Genomic DNA, 19,607 nt, shown 5'->3' with positions numbered 1-19,607 from the left:
TCTGAAATGTAAAGCAGTGAAAATATTCTAAATATACTGTACACTCAAACTGATACAGTTGTTTTCTTTTTTAAAGTGGCTAAAATAAGTTTTGCCTGTCCATAGCGGTACCTAATGTGTCGGTTCTCCTGCCTGTTTCTCCAAACTGGGGCCATGCGAACCACCATTTACTCTAAACGACTATTGATCCATTATCCACTTTCAAAAAATCTTTCTCACACCGCCTCCTTTTTGTCCTCAACTTATATTAAGACATTTTAATGAAGAGGTTACATAATTTTCAGATTAGAATAAATATGTTGTTCTGTAGCTTTGGTATATTAGATAAAATGATAACTTTCTGCTGCTGTACTTCTGGCCTACTTATAATCATGAACATTTCATTATATTCATACTTAATCAGTTTTAATATTGAAAATATCTGTTTGCAGTACATATTCCCCTCATTTATTTTGTTATTCTTCTGTTATCCTTTGCTTTTGCTGCTGCAGCAATTTCATTTCCTCTCACAGATTATTAAAGTTGCATCTAAACAAATGTAGTTTCTCATATACTGCATATTAAAGTTATATTTGAGCCTGTGCAAATTGTTTCTAGTCTGTGGTATCAAAACAGAAGATTAGAGGCACAGGTTCGTGCTGCTGTGGAAATGTGTTGGTGGTGAAGAAACTGGTTACTAATGCGTACCCTCAATATATTTTTCTCAATGACAGGAGTATTTAAAATCGTCCTTGCCCTCCTTTCACCCTTCTCTCTTTTATGGCATCTTATGTAACCGTCTCTCTGCTTCTATCCCTCCTCTAGGTGGGCGATGCCATGAGAAAGATGCAGGAGAGGAACAACATCGGCAAAGTGATCCTCAACACAGAGCCGATGCCCGAGGAGGAGAAGAAGGAGGAGCCCAAGAAGGAGGACAAGAAAGAGGACAAGAAGAAGGATGACAAGAAGAAGGATGACAAGAAGAAAGACGATGGCAAGAAGGAGGAGAAGAAGGATGACAAGAAGAAAGAGGAGCCCAAGAAGGAAGTGAAGAAGGAGGAGGAGAAGAAGGAAGAGCCCAAGGAGGAGAAGTGAGAGGGAGGGATGGATAGTCAAGCAGACCAGCAGGGAGTTTGTGTCCTGGGAGCAGGGGGTGGGGTGTGGGGTAGGATGGAGATGGAGATGGAGATGGATGGGGTGGGAGGGTGGGGGAGGAGTGTAAGCAAGGATTGGAAGGAGTAAGAAGGTTAGATTACAAAATTATCACACCAATGTCGATCGTTCATCTCTTCCACATCCCCTCCCCAGTCCACAGTGGCAGTGATTTCTCAGGCCTGGCTCCACCCACCCCTCCTCCCATCCTCTATTGTTGCCTTTATCTCTAAAAAAAATGTTTCCAATCACTTGTAACATCTTGTAAGCTCTAAACTTATCTCCCTGCCTCACAAGATCAAGAAAAGCAGCTGAACAGGAGATTTTCCTATTGGGAATGATTGAGACAAGAGAGCCGTGGAGGATTGTGGGTACTGCCTAGGCCTGGGGCAAATGACTGTCTCCTTGTGCAGCCACAATCCCTTCTCCCACTCCGGCCCCACCCTCGACCCCCCCATGCCCCTCCACACCTCAACTCCCACTGTGCTAAATTGTTCTGCTCTGACTTCCACCTGCCACCTCCTCTTCCCCCCTCACTGTGCTGAGTCCCCCCCCCCTCCCTCCCTCCCTCCCTCCCTCCCTCCCTCCCACACCTCCCACACCACCCCCAACCCATCCACTGGCCGGACCCACAGACAGGCACAAAGACAGGCAGATAAACGGAGAACCACACCCACCCACACGTTGCTCTCTTAGTGTCCAACGCTTAGTTATGTCACTAAGGATGAGTCAGAGAAGCCTATGATTGGCTGATGCTCTTCAGCTCCCCTGGAGATATTTGCATCATTGTTTTGATCATGATGTTTGATTGCTCAGACAATAGTGTTAATGCTACAAGGCCTTACATTGGTTATCATTTATACGCCCTTAGTTTTGATATATCAGAGAGACAGCTCCATAATGCATGCGCTCCCACCACATTTCACCGAAGTTCACATACTGACTGCAGTTTTGCACTTGCCTGAATATGAATTTCCACTCATAATGAGCCTTTCTGTGCAGTGTTGAATGAATAGGGAGGCAGAAATCATTGCTCAGCTTCCCTCTCCTTAGTTACAGATTTTTCTAGCTGACCAACTGTTGGCAAGAAGTGCGCAGTGCCAATTAAGAGAGAATTTGTTTCTGTTCAAACAAGCCACAAATAGACACACACACACACACACACACACACATGCATACACACTCTGAATGTGATGAAAGAGGCACTGTCATGCTGAGACAGTGTTTCCATTAAAGTCAAAGCGAATTTTGAAGTGAAATTTTGAAATGCCGCATTAAAGCAAATGCGAATTAGGGGCGTTTCCATCAACTATTTTAGAGCATGTAAAACAAGCTGCATAACCATACTTTGGTCAGTAGATGGCAGTGTGATGTGTTGCTGTAGGCTAGTCCGTCAATAAACTGTAGAAGAAGCAGAGATTGCACAAGAGAGAGAAAACAACAACTGGATTAAATTGGGCAATTCAATCGGAAAAATCGTTTCCATCTCCCGTTTAGCGCATTAACTATTTTTTTCGAGAAAGACAAAAACCTCCAACGAGCGAAAAACTTTTATGCGCATTTTCGAAAGTTTTATCAAATTTTGGTGTTTCCATCAAGCTTTTCTCATGCAAATCATAGAAATGTGTTGATGGAAGCACTCGTTGGAAATGAGCAAGTTAAGAAGGTGAATATCAGTCCTTTTTCCTCTCTCTCTTCGGGATCAGGCCTCCCTGATCCTCCTCGAGGCATTCCATGGCATTCTGCTCCTTTCACAGCGACCGCTCGCCTGTCGATCACCCTGACCTGAGAGAGTGGAGAATTCAATTCAAGCTGGCGTCCATACTTCCCCTCCCCTGCTTGTCTCCACTCTGCTCTCTCTCTCCCTTCTCTTTCCACTTCCCTCTCTATGGTAGGCATAGCAACAGGCGTCAGGCTCGTCAGAGAAGGCACTGTGGTCTGTTTCTCTGACTCCCTCTTTCTGTGTCTCTCTTTTCTCTGCCTCCCTAACTCTATATTTGCCAACAGTCAGCACTGTCGAGTAGCATTCCAACAGGTGTCAAATGCATTTTCAGATGATGCAATGAAGATGTGGAGCAGTTTTCATGGTTTTTATTATTGCGATACCAAACAGTTTGTCCAAAACGGTTTAAATCAAGTATTGACAATGTGTGCAATTAGCAGTGTGCTGGCTAAAACGGCACATCGCTCCCCCTAATGGTCAGGATTAATTTTGTCTCACTGGTGAAATTAAAGGCCATTAAAGAAAATCCTTAGCATTTCATCCTAAATTCCACTGGGTCTGCAAAAAAGTATGAATGTATTATGTAGTAGATCAGACATGTGGGGAATCAATTTCAATCATAAAAAATCTTCATTCAACTCAGCACAGAATGATAAATGCTGTGATAAATGATGCTAAAAGGAACAAAACAACTATAGTTTCAGTGCTTAAGATTATGAGGTCGTCCCACCAACTGTACACTGGACGTACAAAGAAAAAGATTTATGGTGTGTAAACCTTCATCTCTCTGCATTCTTTCTTCCTGCGTGACTGTGAAAGATGACATGAGCTTATCTTGGGGTCTGCAGTGACCTCCAGTCCACGAGAATATGAAAAAAATCACAGTGAACAATAAGTCATAAAAACAGCAATCAAAACAAAAAGAAATATCAAAGAAATTAAATTACAGTGTGGAGGTATATCAGTGCAACCATAATTAACGATGGATGCTCGCATTTTGATTGGAACAGAGATACGTACTAGCTACGGTTAGGTACCTGGACTTTCGTGTAGGAAGATGCAAGCTTTTAGACATTTATCCAACCTGCCTGGCTGCCTGCCTGTCTGTGAGGTTGGCCTCGGTGTTGAGACTCAGATGGTGACTAGTGACTTTGTAAAAAACACAAAACAAAAATGTTTTAAAAAAAAAAAAAAAGAAAAGAAAAAAAGTTGTTGTGTTAGCATGAGTGGCCTCCCTCATGTGCTGTGTGTGGTGTGCCATTGTGTGTGAAGATGTGTGTGTCCTCAGGTCGTTTGTCAGGTTTTAAAAGCACCTACCCTACCCTTGCCACACCCCCCCACCCCCCTCACACTACTCTGCTACAGTATTATGTAGCTCCAACCCTCCCTTCTCACTCTATCTCTCCCTCCTGTCTGATAAGAGGCCTGTGTTATGAGGACAGTTGGTATTAGTATTTTGCACTCTGCTCGCTGATCTTAATGCACTTACAGGCATGGCAGTCGCACTCCAGTCCCACGCAGGCTTTGATTCAGCTCCAGGTTTGCAGCCTGTTTCCCATCATCTACTCCCAGTGTATCTGCTGTAGCTCACTGAAAGCACAGGTGGCACACACACATACACAAAAACACACACTCATGTTAAGGTCCCCTCATTTTCAGCTTGCCAGTCCCTGCCTGGGCCAACTTCTCCTGGGTGGCAGCTAAAATCAAAGCATTCATCCATCCTTGACTGTGGGAGGTAAAATGTGGAGCAGGGCGGAGTGAACTGGGCTTGAGTGCGACCGCCACGCTGGTGTGGGGAGTGACTGTGTCCTGTCAGCCTCTGGTTAGTGTTCTGTTCTAATCTGCTGGGCTCCCTTTGTGAACCTGTGGACGGTGCTTCTGTTACGAGTGCCATGTGAGAAACAAACGCTTCAGTAAAAAGAAAAAAAGGATGTTTTACTTAATATGTTATTTTAATTTACCTTTATATTTCCGTTTGTTTGTCTGTTTTGTTATCCAAGGGTTTAAAGTTCAAAGCTCATATACTCTTATGTGGGGACCTGCCAACCTGCACTCCTTTTAAATGTGATGAAGTCTTTCTGTTGGTCCGAACCATGTGTGCCAAATTGTATGTATATTCCTCTGTCAATGCTTTGAATATTAACAGTGCATAAAAAAATATGAAGAAAAGTCTGTTTTTGGATGCATTTCCGTCAACCTTGAAGAAAAGAAAATACAAAAGAGTCGTCACAGTGTGTCAGATTTGTATCCCAAATGCTCGTGGGTGTTGACAGAATTTTTGCTGCAGTTTACAAAAGGTTTAACACAATTTGTAGTTTTTGATTGGTTGCAGTCTTGCTCAAGCGTAGGCCTGCACTGTGCCTCTCTCCTTGCACACAGCTTACCTCAATCCGAGGCACCTCCCTCCGTATTTAAATCCTTTTCACTGTGTTTTACCAGCTCTCGCATCATGTCGACCAACAACAGGTTGAAGTGTTTACAACCATAATATTAGTATCACAGTGAAAAGGGACTGGACGTGGTGCATTTAAGGTCCAAAACCCCACCAAAAGACATATAGATTCACAGAAATCTGCAAATTTTCCTCCAGACCCAAAGCTCCATGGTATTCCTCTCTATAGATTTTCTATTTCTTTCAGTTTGTTTCCAAATGGCTTGTGTAGCAAGTGAGGGAGCAGATGTTTTCACACAGCTGTGCAGGGATGCCAATATTGTAACACAGCTGCACAAAACCCCAGCTCATTGGCTGATCATAGCATAGCTCAGGCCTGCCCCAGACACAACATTTCCGCTTTACAGCTGATCTCAGTTCACTCAAGGATTATTAGAGACGTCCCTCTTTTCCTGTGCTGCATCTGCAGAGAAAGTTGGCCAGTGCAACAGTCGCACTCTCTCTCTCTCTATAGACATCCATTGCAAATAAAACATTTGTTTGACATCTGGAATTTGAAATTGCATGCATTCATCGGCATGTGGAAAACCGATTATAATCTCTTTCTTTCTTTCAACATTTTCCCCTTGGTTCTTTTGAGCTAAGATGCCTTTGAGATGAACTAAATCAGTTGGGCGGGTGGCCTGAGAGCACTTCCACCATGGTGAAGCTGCACTGTAATGTCATCTTGAAATGGTTTCCCAGTCATTCCAGACACTTATGCAAGAGTACTTAGCAACTCAGAGAGACACAGGAGAAAAACAGTGTTTCAAAGTAAAGACCAACTTTCTGCACATTTGCAGTTTTAGATTTGATATTACTAATTAACACTCGTAGTTTTAGGTTTGAAAAATGCACTAAGACAATGAGTGTAGTATTTCCAATAGCTACTCTTCTGTATGTCTTGGCTTGTAGAGCTGAAGTCCCTCACAGGCACCCACCGTTCAGCTTTGAGGTGAATTCCTTTCTGTTTTATATGGTTTCTCAGGTCATTCCAAACAGCAGTTTCCTCGTGTCAGAAACCACTTAGTTTTGCATTCACTAACACACACAACATCATTCTGTTCACTGCACAAACTGTCACACCATCCATGATCAATGTAAGCTTTAGCATTCCAAGTAAAAAAGCTGAGGCTCTGTCAGTTCCAAAATCAGAGCCGCTGTGTCCACTCATACACACTGAGAACCCAAACAACCACATCTGCCTGCAGCTACTGTTTCATTTTTACATCCCAGCAACATTGCAGAGATGCTACGGAAGTACAACCTGGCTGGGCTTGTCACGTACAGTACTAGGATGCATGTTTAGTCGACCAGAAAATAAGGCATGTGTTAATGTACAGCTCACCGTCTCTTTTTCCATGATAGTTTAGTAGTCGTGTAGTGGCGTGGTGTGAGGGAGAATGACCTTCCAGTCGTATCAAGAAGCCAATCCACTGCCACCTGACTCCCTGTCCTAACTTTCAGCATGGGCACTGTCATGGCCATCTGGCTCACTCATGATACACCTTAACCTATCTCTGGGAATGTTTCAGAAAACTCGCTTCACACCCATCCCACTACACCTCCTGTTAGAGTTCAGTCACCACTGGTAATTTTCTACAAGGCATACCCAACAGGTTGAATTCTAAGCTAGTTCTCCTCCACTCTGACCTTCCTTGTGTTTATTTTTTCTTTCCTGGTTGCAAACACTCTTCTCGTCTCAACTTTGTTTTTTAAACCCTTTGAATTGATGCTGCTTTTGTGCTTGACTCTGGGTTTACTGCGTGGTGCCATGTTGTCCACATGGCCTCTAGAGCTTGTAACGCTTCAGTGTGTAATGTTACCATATGCCTTACATGTTTTCCAGGACTAATAAAAAAAGCATAACAAAACGTCAGGAGATGTGCTTTTTTATTTCTGTTCCCATTCTGAAAAAATAATGAAGAGAAGATAAGAGATTTTTACAAATATAGTTTTGCTCCCCAATATTCTACAAATATCTTCTTGTTCTACCTAAAGTCTTTATAACCACACAGGAAAGTAAAAATGTAAATACAGTACAATGCACACTATATGGAATAGTCTGCTTTTTCTGTCGAGGATGATGGTGAAAAAGTAAGAAAATGTTCAGGAATGCATTGTGAAACAATTAAGAACAGTGGTCACACTTTTCCTTTAAACACAGATTAAAATTATAAGCATCAGTGAGGCATGTTATAACGTTAATAAAATCCAAAACAGCCACAATGAGAGTTATAATAATTATCTGGAAAACATTTTAAATCTATATACATTATCGGGCATCTTCTGATAATCAGAAAAATATTTAAACTGCTGCTTAAGAAGTCCTCCTCAGATTTCTTTTAATCTTAAGACTTGGCAGGTGGCTCCTCGATCCCTTTGGAGTTCAAGACCTCAGACAAGCGAGTCAAGTAAGTGGAATCTGGGTAGCCGTTCCTGAGAGAGACAAAAAATAAGCCTGTCAGATCAGATATATGGACAAGACTGGCCTTTAACTTTACATGTCTGGTAGACATCTGCCCTGGCCTCACTCACCCTGGTTTGCCTCCATATAGGGTGGTCTTATGTGGGATACAGTCCCAGGTAACCTTGGCCCCTTTCTCTTTGCCCATCACTGTGAAGGTGAGTCCCTGTTTGAAGGCTTTTTCCAGCCGGGGCAGCAGCTTCTTTGTCTTATCACTGTCAGGAAGATAAGCTTCAAACACAGCTCCCTGAAATGGTTCTCCTGGAGAAGGGTGATCGTCCTGGTAAGACAGAAAGTAAAGACCACAGTGTGTAAATAAAGTCAGATATTACCATGCAAAGAAGTTACTAAACTTCTATGTGATACCTTAACACACATCATTCACTAGAATGTACATACATACCGTGCTGCAGCTTAACTAATTTTAATAAATTGCTTTAAAAGTAGATAAAAAAAATAATGAATATACATAAAATTGGAATATACAACTAACTATTTGTTAGCTAACTGAACATAATGGATAAATGGGTAAAAGTAATGAATATGCAGTTGATATAGTTAACTTAAAAGTAATGGCTTAATGTCCAGCTACTGCTCCTGCAAATGCAAACTTGACCAAACTAACCTAAAACATTAACAATAATAGTATTGTAAAACGTTTGTGAAAAAAATATTACAACCCTAACTACATAACTTCTGTGTTATAAAGGACTTACATGGAACAATACAATTTTATATGAAGTGATATCACAAAAAAAAAAACACACAAGAAAAGCCACTTCATATTTTGACTGAAAGTGGTGTACAATAACAATATTATATGTTGTTTGTTCTAAAATGAAAAATTGATAAGTCCTTGAGTACTAACACAACAGATATCAGTGAGAGTATGTTTAGAATAAGCTCCTCACCGCTTGGATACCATCAGGGATGCAGTAAGTGATCTTGATCGCGTCTTTGTGATGACCTGGTATGCTGATGTTTAGTTTAGAGTAGCTCATTTTGCCCTGGATGCCCCGCGGCGTCTGCTCCGTCTCATGACACACTCTGCAGTGGATATGTACAGTGTCCAGACACTTTGAGCACATGCTAGCCCCACACTTAGTTTTCACCAACATCTCACTCTTCCCACAAACACAGATGCACCCCACACCTGGTCTGGATTCCTCTGGGGTGTCCTGGATCTCTGTTTGTCTTTGCTGTACACTGTCCTTTTGGGTGGAATGTATAGTTCTCTCTTTCTTATGGAGGGCCGTGTCTTTATCAGTGGGGGTTGTTGTTTTGGACTGGCTGACATATGTCTCAATCTTCTGTCCATCCATCTCCCCTGTACCTGCAATTTTCACTTTCTCTTTAACAACAGGGTCTTTTCTCACTAATGGTTGGTTAATGGATCCATTTACAAGATCTGTCTCACTGAAGTCACTCTTCTGTTTTGCTGTCCTTTCCTGACTACTATCAGTGCCATCAGCATTGCTTGTTTGGTTCTCCTGCATCAACTGAGAATTACTGTAAGAGTACGGGCTCGTTCGTTGGTCCTCATTCATTTGTAAAAATGTCGATAGACTTTGATGGGAGGTAGACGGGCCAGAAAGGTCCTGTTGTTCAGGTATTTTGGCCGAATCTCCAGAAAAAACCTCCCGCAGAGAAGCAGCTACCTGAGAACACAACTTTTCTGGGCCGAGAAGAAATAAGCTCTTCTTTAAACTCTGAATGGTGACCTTCTTGAATCGGCTGCGCACCTCAGCACAACAAACCTGTAAGGTTTCATCTGCTTTGTCAGTGATACCCAGATCTGACAAACGCAGCTCGTGCACAGAGAAGTCTGCACCAACTGAATCAACCAACATCTGTAAACCTTGCTGACATGAACTCACTTTGGATGAGCTCGCCCCTCTTAAGGTGACTGTCTGCTCACCACTACCCTCTGAGGAGCTCTCTTTCATCTGGACATCAGAGGTGAGATCATCAACTCGGGTGCTGTAGGCTTCTTTTATATGCTTCCACATGACAACAGAAACTGTCATCTCTGCATTATAAACTTCTCTCTTGTCCCTCCCTGTTTGGCTACTGAAGCTAGAGGACCGGCCCCTGGTTCTGACAGTGGGCTTGCTGGAGTCATCTTGACTCTTCTGACTCTTAACTTGGGCTTTCTGCTGAGGCGTTCCTGAGAAACTACTGGCTCGCTTTAAGGTGGATCCAGACCCAGCAGGTGGAAGCGCAGTACTTACTAAAACACCTGTCTGAGTTGTGCTAAGGGGGGATGTTAAACTCTTGGGTCGAGTACCGAGTAAATATGAGTTTGAGGAGGTTTTATACTGCATAGAAGCAGTTGAAGGAAGAGCATCTCCACTCTTAAACAAGATGTCCCCTGCAATGTTTTGGGCTAATGCTCCAGAGACACTTTCACCAGGAATCCCTGCTGTTTCTGACAGGACATCATGTCCTACCAATGGCCCAAGGCGTGTTTGTCTACTGGAAGATGAAAACCCTCTTAAGGTGAAGTCAGTTGGTCGACTGCCTAATGCAGCAAGCCCTGAATCTTTAAACCGTGCAGCTAGTTTATACCTTCTGGCTCCTTCGGCTCTCCTTTCATCCTCCCCTGACCTCAGCAGCTGGTCTATCTTTTCATCCAAAGAATCTGCAGTGGAGGAAATGGTGAGAGGGACTCTCTGTTCATCAGGTGATGAATCATATGAAGGATATCTAAGAAGACTGGCTTCATCCTCTTTTTTACTCCTCACGTCGCTGGACTCCAGGAGAAGAAACTGCTTGGCCTCAGACACGTCACTGCTGCTCCCAACAATATAAATATTTCGCTCATCTTCATTGAGAAGAAGCTTGGGAAATCTGACACTTAAGTCCTCAATCGCCTTTTGCGTCCCCCCCTTGAGTGACAGGATACTCCTCGGGATCTGGTCTCGACGGATCTTGGTCTCATTGTCCTGGTAAAACTTACTTATCGCCTTTCTCGACAACTTGAGGCGCTCCTGATCTCGCCCACCTTCTACTCCTGTTGCAACCTGCAAAAACAGAGTAGTCAACCCCTGATTCGTGAAATCCACCACATCAACACCATACTGACTAAGGATGTGCTGGTATTCCTTCCGGCAGTGTTTCTGCAGATATTGGAACATGTCTGCATCCACAATCAGTGAGAAGTCCTCCTCTGGTGTAGTAGGATGCCCAGGAAGCTGCAGAGCTGCACCCTCTGTCTGACCAGTATCTTCCCAGCCATTACCACCAGGCGTTAGGTCTCTATAAGAGCTGGAGTTGTACTCATCAGAAGGCCTGCTAATGGGAACTTTCTCTCGTTGTTCTTTTTGCTTATTAGGTTTCCTGATTAGATCCTCTGACTCCTGAGTATGAGGCTTCTGTGCTCTCTGAACAGACTTGGAGCCACTAGTGGCTGGTTCACCTGAGTCTTTGTTTTCTGCTGATTTTGGGCCAAAAAGTTGCGCCAAAGCAGCCTGGACTTTGGAATAGGACCCACGTAACGTGTAGACTTCCTCAGTAGCATCATAGTTTAACTGGATATCAGGATGGTTCTTATGAAGGCTTGTCAGTGCTGTTATTCCCTCAGGAAGCTGCCTGTGATCAACAGTCGCTGATAAACTTAAGATGACCTGCGATGACAGGAGAAGAGAGACAACAAACAAACACCTCATTTTTACTGTGTATTCAGAATTAACTGACATATCTTCCAATATTCTACCCAAGTATACCTTGTCTGGGTCCAGGATTTCATGGTGCTCCTTCACAGTGACCTTATACTTCTCCCCATCCACATCCAGAACATGCGGGCTGTGTTGAATGACTCTCTGTGCCACTGTGTGAGAGGGGTCACCAGATGGAAATCAATCTCAGTCTGTGAAGCATCCTGACTAAGCGTTTTATCATTAGCTACTCCATTGACTTGCATGTCAACGCTGCAGCTTAGTGTAAATCACTGGTGACTGCTGACATAATGAACTATGTTACTAAAACTGCAAATTAATGAAAATAAATTTTAGAGTCATTAGAGTGAAAGTTAATTAAGTATTTGCTGTTGAATTGTGAGACCTGAGTTGAGAATATGATAAAGTTTCAGTAATGGAATCAATTCGGTATTCAGAAAATTCCCCTTCATATGCACTTTATATGCACAGACATGCACACCCCGACCCCACTGACCTCCACTGTCCTCAAAAGTGATGAGGGCAGAGGCGGGCGTTGTCTTGACAATGGTGACAGAGTTGATTTCCCCTCCTCCATTCCTGGCTCTCAGGAAGTGGATAAATAGCTTGTCGCGCAGCCTGTTATCCTCAATGACTGTGGGCAGATTACTCACCCTCACAGTCCTGCCCAGCTCTGCCATCTGCTGGGAGAAACACAATCACTGCCGGGAGGAAAATCTGTAATACAGTGACTACACAACAGCATGACAAAGAAAGCATGATTGTGCAGAAAACAGTGAGCCTGAACATCAACAGCATGATGACAAAAAGTCAAAAGACAACACCTCTTCATGAAGCTTTGAATGTGAAAGTGTTAGCGAACCATTCACAGACCCCACCCATAAAAATAGCAAGGGAGACATACATTTATTTGATAATATAACACCCTCTATTGGAGGTTACTAGGACACTACATCAACATAACGTCCATTTCAGGTGCCAGCACCAATTAGACTCGTGAGAAAATAATTGTCAAACACAAATTAATGAAGCTGCCATGTCAAATTAATCCAATGCTTGTTCTTTAAAACACTGAGGGCTTAACTAATGACAGGCCACGACACTGAGATTTAATTTTAATTGAATAATTAAATGGAATTTTAATCCAAGTACAATAACTATTGAGATATTTGCTCTGTATTTTTAAACTAAATATGTTGCCCTCTTTTACTTCAAATACCTGCATGCCGCATTAGTATACATCAAATAATATTTGCAGTGTGGCAGTTAATGAAGTCACGCCCCTTCTTCCTCTTCATTCCCACTTACAGTTCGCTGCTGTCATGTTGGCAACTAAATGACAAATAATAAACTGCGCCTTTACTGACTTCATGCTGCTTTTCGCCCAAACACACAGACACGATACATATCTGTAATTGTAAAGTTACTACCATATTATGCTGAATTCTAAACTATTACTACTATACTATCGGTCTAATTTGCTGCTATCCTGCAACATTCGCACAAAAATTAGAGTGTTATTGCTGCAGGATGTCGGAAATGTACGTAGTAAAGAGCAGGAAAAGCCACATTGCAGGGCTGAGTTTCAAGGAAGTGGGGGAAAAATCTGACAAATCTGCCTATCGCATTATCGACGGATCTGAAGTGTGCACCCGACGCTGCTACTACTATCTGTCATAAAATTCTTGGATATATTTATGATGTGAAACGATTACTGACCTTATAAATGTTTCACGGCGATGATCTCGCTGTCTTTCAAAGACCGTCACACTTTACCAGTAATGGAGGAAAAGTGAAACTACGAGCTGATGTGTGATGTATCGTGTCTGCGCGAGGGGGCGACTAAGTGCCGTCTCACTGCGCAGAAACAGGTATACCGTGTGCAGGTGCCCCGGGTGAATAGATCCAAGAGATAAGTTTTCTGTCCTGCAGTTAAAGTCACAGAGCTGGTTCACACATCTGGGGCTCATGGCAGTACAAACCAGATTTTATCAAGTAAATCAGTAGTCTACAATTACAATTTCCAGGTATATTTGCCTACTTTGTAGTTCTACTCCACTAATAAACATTGTTTCTATTAGTTTTTGTATTTTCTTTAACAATATCAAATAAATATCAATAGTTTTTTTGTTTGTTTTTTGCTTGTGACCCCTTAAGAAGCAGTGGACCCATTACCCATATCAAAGTCTCTAATTTACTTCATAGTAAGACAAATATAATCACAGTATCTGGTATTGTAGTTGTCTTGGTTGAATAGGCCTTGGTTTGTGCCATGTCTTATGTAATGACTTCCAAAACAGTTTTATTCCTTCCAACTACAAAGACCACAATGGTTTATTGGCCATTGTCTTAATGACAGACATACATTTGTGACAGTATGAGACTGAAAGTGGGAAAGCTAATGTATTAAGGTGAGATTCTACAGGCAGAAACACAGTTTTTCCTGCACTGTTCAATTTGGAGAATTTGACTTATTTTGCTTCCATAACATGTCTTCTTTCAGACTAGTGATAAGAAACATCCAAAATGTACATTTAGGTGTTTATTTTTCTACATGTTGTCTATTTGTGTCTGTATATTTCTCCTAAATTCACCACACATTTCTGAAAATAATACGTTATTAGTTAATATAAGTAATTAATATAAGTAATCAACTGTAATCAGCTCTTTTTTTAACCTATTCGTCTATCTTGCAACATGTATGGAATTTCACAATGCATATTTTTGAAGGCAGTTTTGTCAAAATTAGTTATTTTCTCTCGCCAGAAATCTCCACTTCAGTGCCACTTACATTGACTACTTGAATCTTTACAGGTGAATATATATATTCACCTGTATAGATTATATATATATATATATATATATATATATATATATATATATATATATATATATATATATATATATATCCTCATAGCCTGAGTTATGTAACGTGTTATTCTTAAAACCTGTTGAAAATTGTTATTATTATTTTTCTGTTCTGAGAATTGATGCAAATTAGCACAGATATAATAATATAATACTTAATTTGCATATTTGAACGTAAAATAAAATGTAAAAAAATAATCAGCCGGGGGGACGTTTAACCAGTAGTGTCTCTCCCCTTAAAATGTTTGATATGAATAACTTTTCAGTCATTAAAGAACTGACCACATAATACATCTATCTATTAATCAAATCAATTGATTAAGCATTTCATCATCTCAGGTCCGCCCAGACTCTAAAAACAATAGGTGGCAGTAATGCATTATATTAAACACCAACTAACCCCTGAAGAAGAGGCGTGTCGCTTGTCCAATCAGAGGCTACGTTGCTTCATGCAATGCGCAGGCGCAGTGGACGAAATATTTCATGTGTTGTACGTCGTGTCCGGTGGAGGTCACAGACATCTGAGCACAACTGAGGTGAGTTATTGCATGCAGTGTGTTCGTGACTCTTAAAATACTAAATTGTGTAGCCAAATGTATGATTAGCAGTAATTACAAAGCTCCCTGGAGACTATTAAAATTATAAATTACGTTATATCATAAGTGTTGAGTGAGGCGAGCTTTGCATCAGGAAAGGTGTAACATGCGTGCAGTCACCCGGCGTGACTTTGCTAACACAAGCTTTATTGTTGCTTTATTGTATCTCAAATGATGTATACATGTTATTTTGGATGACGTAAACTCACTAGATTCAGTGCTAGGTTGAATCGACTTAGTTTACCAGCTGTCTCAGTAGACGGCTAGCCGATTAGCCAATGCTAGCTGTTGAGCTAAATTAGCTACCACCCACAGCCTTGGCATCTCTCAGAACCAAGGCCAAAGCCAACTATATCTGGACGGGAGGGCTTTCTAAACAAATCTTTAAGTGGGCTTACGGTGTTAATGTGTAATGTTGTGGCTACCTATTAATTATATCAACCCTTCCGTCTTGTTTTTTTATTAATAGTGGAGCTGCTGTCATGGCCAAGTTGTTCGAGTCTATTGGAAAGTTGGGGCTGGCCCTCGCCATTGGTGGAGGTGTTGTGAACTCTGCCCTATTCAATGGTGAGTAATGGTCAACTGGACCCCTAACAGTACATACCTGGTTATTTCCAACATATGTATTAACCTACATTTGCCAAATGTATTACTCTCCTACTGTGTTATTCATATGTCATTGATGTGAACACTGCAGCTTCACCATGAAGTAACTAATAAGAAAACTGCTAACTGGATAGTCTTGCAAATTTTGAAAGTGATCACCTTCAAACATTTCTGTCCTGGTGGGAAGGGTCTCTTCCAAGAGCATCCATCCCATCCATAGGCCACAAGGGGTCACTAAATAATTTGTATGAAGTATGAAAATTCTGTGAAAATATTGCTATGGCTTAAGCAGTCACAAGCTCTCAACCCAATTCAACATTTATAGTACATGACAGACATGTTACCAAGCAGACTCAACCACCATCAAATCAGGGAAATGACAAAATATCTTTTGCAAGACCAGAGTCCAGTAGAATCAATGCCAAGGTGCACCAAAGCTATTATGGCTGCACATGGAGGCCCAACACCATACCAAGACACATGTTGGATTTTGGATTTTACTTTAAGTTTGTTGCCAGTCTGTATTTCCACCCTTTGTCTGACTGGACACCGAATCATTGAGTGATTATATTGTTATTAAAGTTATTTTAGTATGTAACATGAATTGTGGTGCCTCACCAAACCTAACTGCAGCATCTCTAAAATAGGGCTACATTTTATACAATTTACTATGGTGGTTGAAAGAGTTCAATGCACTACAACGTAACAAATAAAATCATTTATTTCAAACATACACAATCAGACAATGCAGTGCATAGTAAAAAAATGCAAATACACAAAGCATGAATAAGTAAAAAACGTTCTTCACTACTTTAACAACACATTTGGGAAATGCTTTAATGAAATACAACACAAATTAAGAATTTGACAATACATATATAGAAAACAGCCATACAATGCAAATGTTGAAATACCCAAGGTGTAATACAATGCAGCTGAAGAAACCTTGACCATTCGCCGATGACGTTTGCAATAAAGCCGACTGTTAATCTTGGTTTATTTATATTTATGGGTAACTTGTTTTGTGTTGTAACATTATTTGTGGTACTTCTCTCCTTGCTTGAACGTTTGGTATTTGCAGTATGTTTCTCACTGTTGCATTTATGCTGTCAAATGATGAAAGTATTTTCTAAAATATTTATGAAATAAACCTGACAGTCATATAGCAATGTGTAGCTTTTCTGCAGTGTAATTCATCTGATTTGAACCAATCAAGGTTTTAAGTGAGAGGTTAGGAAAACACTGCCTTGCAGTTGTTGAGCTATAAACTATGAAAACCTGTCTGCTGTAAACACAAACTTCTAGACCGAATTAACTATACTTCTTTGTACAGTTGATGCAGGGCACCGGGCCGTGATATTCGACAGGTTCAGAGGAGTGCAAGATGCTGTTGTTGGTGAAGGGACCCACTTCCTTATTCCCTGGGTTCAGAAACCCATTATCTTTGATTGTCGCTCCCGTCCACGCAACGTGCCTGTCATCACAGGCAGCAAAGGTACATCCATCATTTACTAAACCACTGTAATATTGTCACTTTTGTTCCTGAACATTCTGTGTCTCTAAATAATCAAAAGCCAATGCTGGTTCTCTGAAATTACATAGAGCGCCTTGGAAATACTATTCAGTAAGGCTGGATGATCTGCTTTTCTCCCAGTTCAATACAATCACAATACTTTGGTGACGTGTTACTATTGCGATTTGTAAGTATTGTGATTTAAGTATTGCATTGACTGAAATGAAGCACGTGCATTTTAATTATATCCAAGCAGGCATTAAAAAAGTTGGGGGGAAAAACACACCAACAGGAAAAAAAGTGAAATCAATTGCTGGCACAGCTAGCATCTGTCATCATGATGTAACAGTGCTAGATATGTTAACAATTTGTCGATAACATTACCAAAGAATGTAACTTTATGATGTACTCAGGAGGTTTTAATCAATTAAAAAAAATGTTTTATTTCACTTATAGGCTGATTTGTGCTGTAAGAGTTACACTTCAATCATTCCGCCCACAGATCTGCAGAATGTAAACATCACATTGCGTATCCTCTTCCGACCGGTGACAACCCAGCTGCCTCGCATTTTCACCAGTATCGGTGAGGACTACGATGAGAGGGTGCTACCATCCATCACCACAGAGGTCTTGAAGGCTGTAGTGGTGAGTATCAGTCAAGAGTAATAACAAGAAAATGGATTCAGAGAGTCAGAGTGAGCCGATAAACTGACTCCTCTGTGTGTGTGGGGTTTTTTTTCACAGGCTCGGTTTGATGCTGGTGAGCTCATCACACAGAGAGAGCTTGTGTCTCGGCAGGTCAGTGAGGACCTCACAGAAAGAGCCGGCACTTTCGGCCTCATCTTGGATGATGTCTCACTGGTATGAAGCGTCTCGCAACTTTTGGAACATTGTCCATATGATCTTATCATGTTGATCTTAACTGGGAGAAACCATTGTATTGTGTTCTTTCAGACACACTTGACCTTTGGCAAGGAATTCACAGAGGCTGTTGAAATGAAGCAAGTGGCCCAGCAGGAGGCTGAGAGGGCCCGGTTTGTTGTAGAAAAGGTATTTTTGACCTTCAGGTCATCCCTGTGCTACTTGTACATTCAGAAAATTCTATGTAGTCTCTCTGTGGGGGAAAGGTGGAAGGTTATATTACTGTTATTGGGAATTAAGGCAGCTCACAGAGTCTTTTTCATCTTTTAAGGCAGAGCAACAGAAGCAGGCGGCCATCATCTCAGCAGAGGGAGATTCCCAGGCTGCCTTGCTCATCGCCAACTCCCTGATGGAGGCTGGTGACGGTCTGGTAGAGCTACGTAAGCTGGAGGCAGCTGAGGACATCGCTTTCCAGCTCTCCCGTGCCCGCAACGTCACTTACCTGCCGTCAGGACAGGGCACATTGCTCCAGCTGCCCCAGTGATAACATCTAGTCTCATGTCTAGCCCACTCTTGCTGTCACCAGCCGTTACAAGGGCCATGGAAGGGGTGGTTGGAGGATTTAATAAAGGACTCTCAACTTCTCACACATTCCTCCCACTCTTTCTCTAACCAACTCTGGACTGGGCTCTGCTGATAGTAGGATGGTGGGAGACAAAGTGAGAGGTCTGTGATGGATACATTTATGAAGTCCACCCACATGTAAGGAAGTGGAGAGTAACCTATATATAGTACTTGTTTTGAAAAAAAAATGACAATGCAGTAAATTCTCTTTGTCTTTGCTGCATTGTTTCAGATTCAGAGCACTGCATGTGTGGAAAGCAACAGAGTAATTATAACATCACAGGGGAATAAAGTTTGTAATTCCTGTACAAGATAAGATGAAAAATTGTGAATGATAAATGTTATTACTCTGTTATATGTGCTGGAATGTTTCATCAATATGTGCTACTACGTATATTCAGATCTGTAATGAAAAGCCTCTTCTGTTGATTCTGACATCAAAGACTAAAATGCATATTTGACTTAAATTCTCCTTTTTTGTGTTCTGATTTGCCAGAAGTATAACATTTCTGGAATATATCTACTTTCTATCAAATGATCCCTTAATGAATAGTATTCCTACCCCCAAAAAGGACTGGAACGTGCCTGTCTGATAGTAGAGAATGAGCCTACATTCTTTACAGTTGTCGCTGTGTCTTTAGTTTGTGTGGAGAAAAGTAAACGCCCCGTGTTTCAGAAATGGCTTAACTTGACAATAAAAATGGTCTTTCTACCTCCCAGTGGTCACATTTGTTGTCCCAACACCTCAGAGATGCATGTACTTCATTTTCTATTGTGTGCATTCATAATGGTCACCACAGGAGGGTGCTTCATACTTGCATTCTCATTTTGGGGGGAAAATACTGCAGAAGATGTGCAGTCAGTTTTACTGTCTATTGTTGCTTCCTTGCAACTCTTACTCCATGATGATGGATAAAATAGTTTATCTGCCATTGGTAGCTTTGATGACAAAGTGAAAGTTGAAATGTTATGAACTGACAGGGCGCTATTGGCAAGAATCCTCCGATTTGATAAATCTCAATACAGGAGTGAATATTCAATATATTTCTCATACTGATAAAGGACGTGTCATATGTATAAATATAAATTAAAATATATATTTTTACT

At 41.4% G+C, this 19,607-nt stretch overlaps 3 protein-coding genes across 4 annotated transcripts in view; 2 read left to right on the top strand and 1 right to left on the bottom strand.

Annotated features, from left to right (window-relative positions):
- Positions 1-7,162, top strand: part of vat1 (vesicle amine transport 1) — a 36,555-nt gene extending 29,393 nt beyond the window's left edge. The window contains exon 6 of the mRNA XM_059347315.1: positions 805-7,162. Coding sequence (XP_059203298.1) covers positions 805-1,074 — 270 coding nt within the window. The 3' untranslated portion in view covers positions 1,075-7,162. The remainder of the gene's footprint in view (positions 1-804) is intronic.
- A 2-nt stretch (positions 7,163-7,164) lies between these two features.
- On the bottom strand, positions 7,165-13,227 carry si:busm1-163l24.3 (uncharacterized). Of its 2 annotated transcripts, none has more exons than XM_059347313.1 (6): positions 13,152-13,227; positions 11,929-12,112; positions 11,481-11,584; positions 8,667-11,381; positions 7,827-8,035; positions 7,165-7,727 (listed from the first exon to the last, which is right to left on the bottom strand). In XM_059347313.1, the coding sequence occupies exons 2-6, from the start codon at positions 12,110-12,112 to the stop codon at positions 7,640-7,642; spliced, it is 3,300 nt and encodes a 1,099-aa protein (XP_059203296.1). In that variant the 5' UTR covers positions 13,152-13,227; the 3' UTR covers positions 7,165-7,639. The 2 variants fall into 2 exon arrangements, with proteins under 2 accessions (XP_059203296.1, XP_059203297.1); XM_059347314.1 differs by having other exon boundaries at positions 11,929-12,115; positions 13,152-13,225.
- Positions 13,228-14,781: 1,554 nt separating this feature from the next.
- On the top strand, positions 14,782-19,212 carry phb (prohibitin). Its single transcript, XM_059347960.1, has 7 exons — positions 14,782-14,836; positions 15,366-15,463; positions 16,836-16,997; positions 17,518-17,660; positions 17,760-17,876; positions 17,970-18,065; positions 18,208-19,212. The coding sequence occupies exons 2-7, from the start codon at positions 15,379-15,381 to the stop codon at positions 18,418-18,420; spliced, it is 816 nt and encodes a 271-aa protein (XP_059203943.1). The 5' UTR covers positions 14,782-14,836; positions 15,366-15,378; the 3' UTR covers positions 18,421-19,212.
- Positions 19,213-19,607: the final 395 nt, after the last annotated feature.

Source organism: Centropristis striata, chromosome 13 (genome assembly GCF_030273125.1).
Source record: "Centropristis striata isolate RG_2023a ecotype Rhode Island chromosome 13, C.striata_1.0, whole genome shotgun sequence".
Classification (NCBI taxonomy): Eukaryota; Metazoa; Chordata; class Actinopteri; order Perciformes; family Serranidae; genus Centropristis; species Centropristis striata.
The sequence above is the reverse complement of the archived record's forward strand: the minus strand, read 5'-3'. Positions and strand labels throughout refer to the sequence as shown.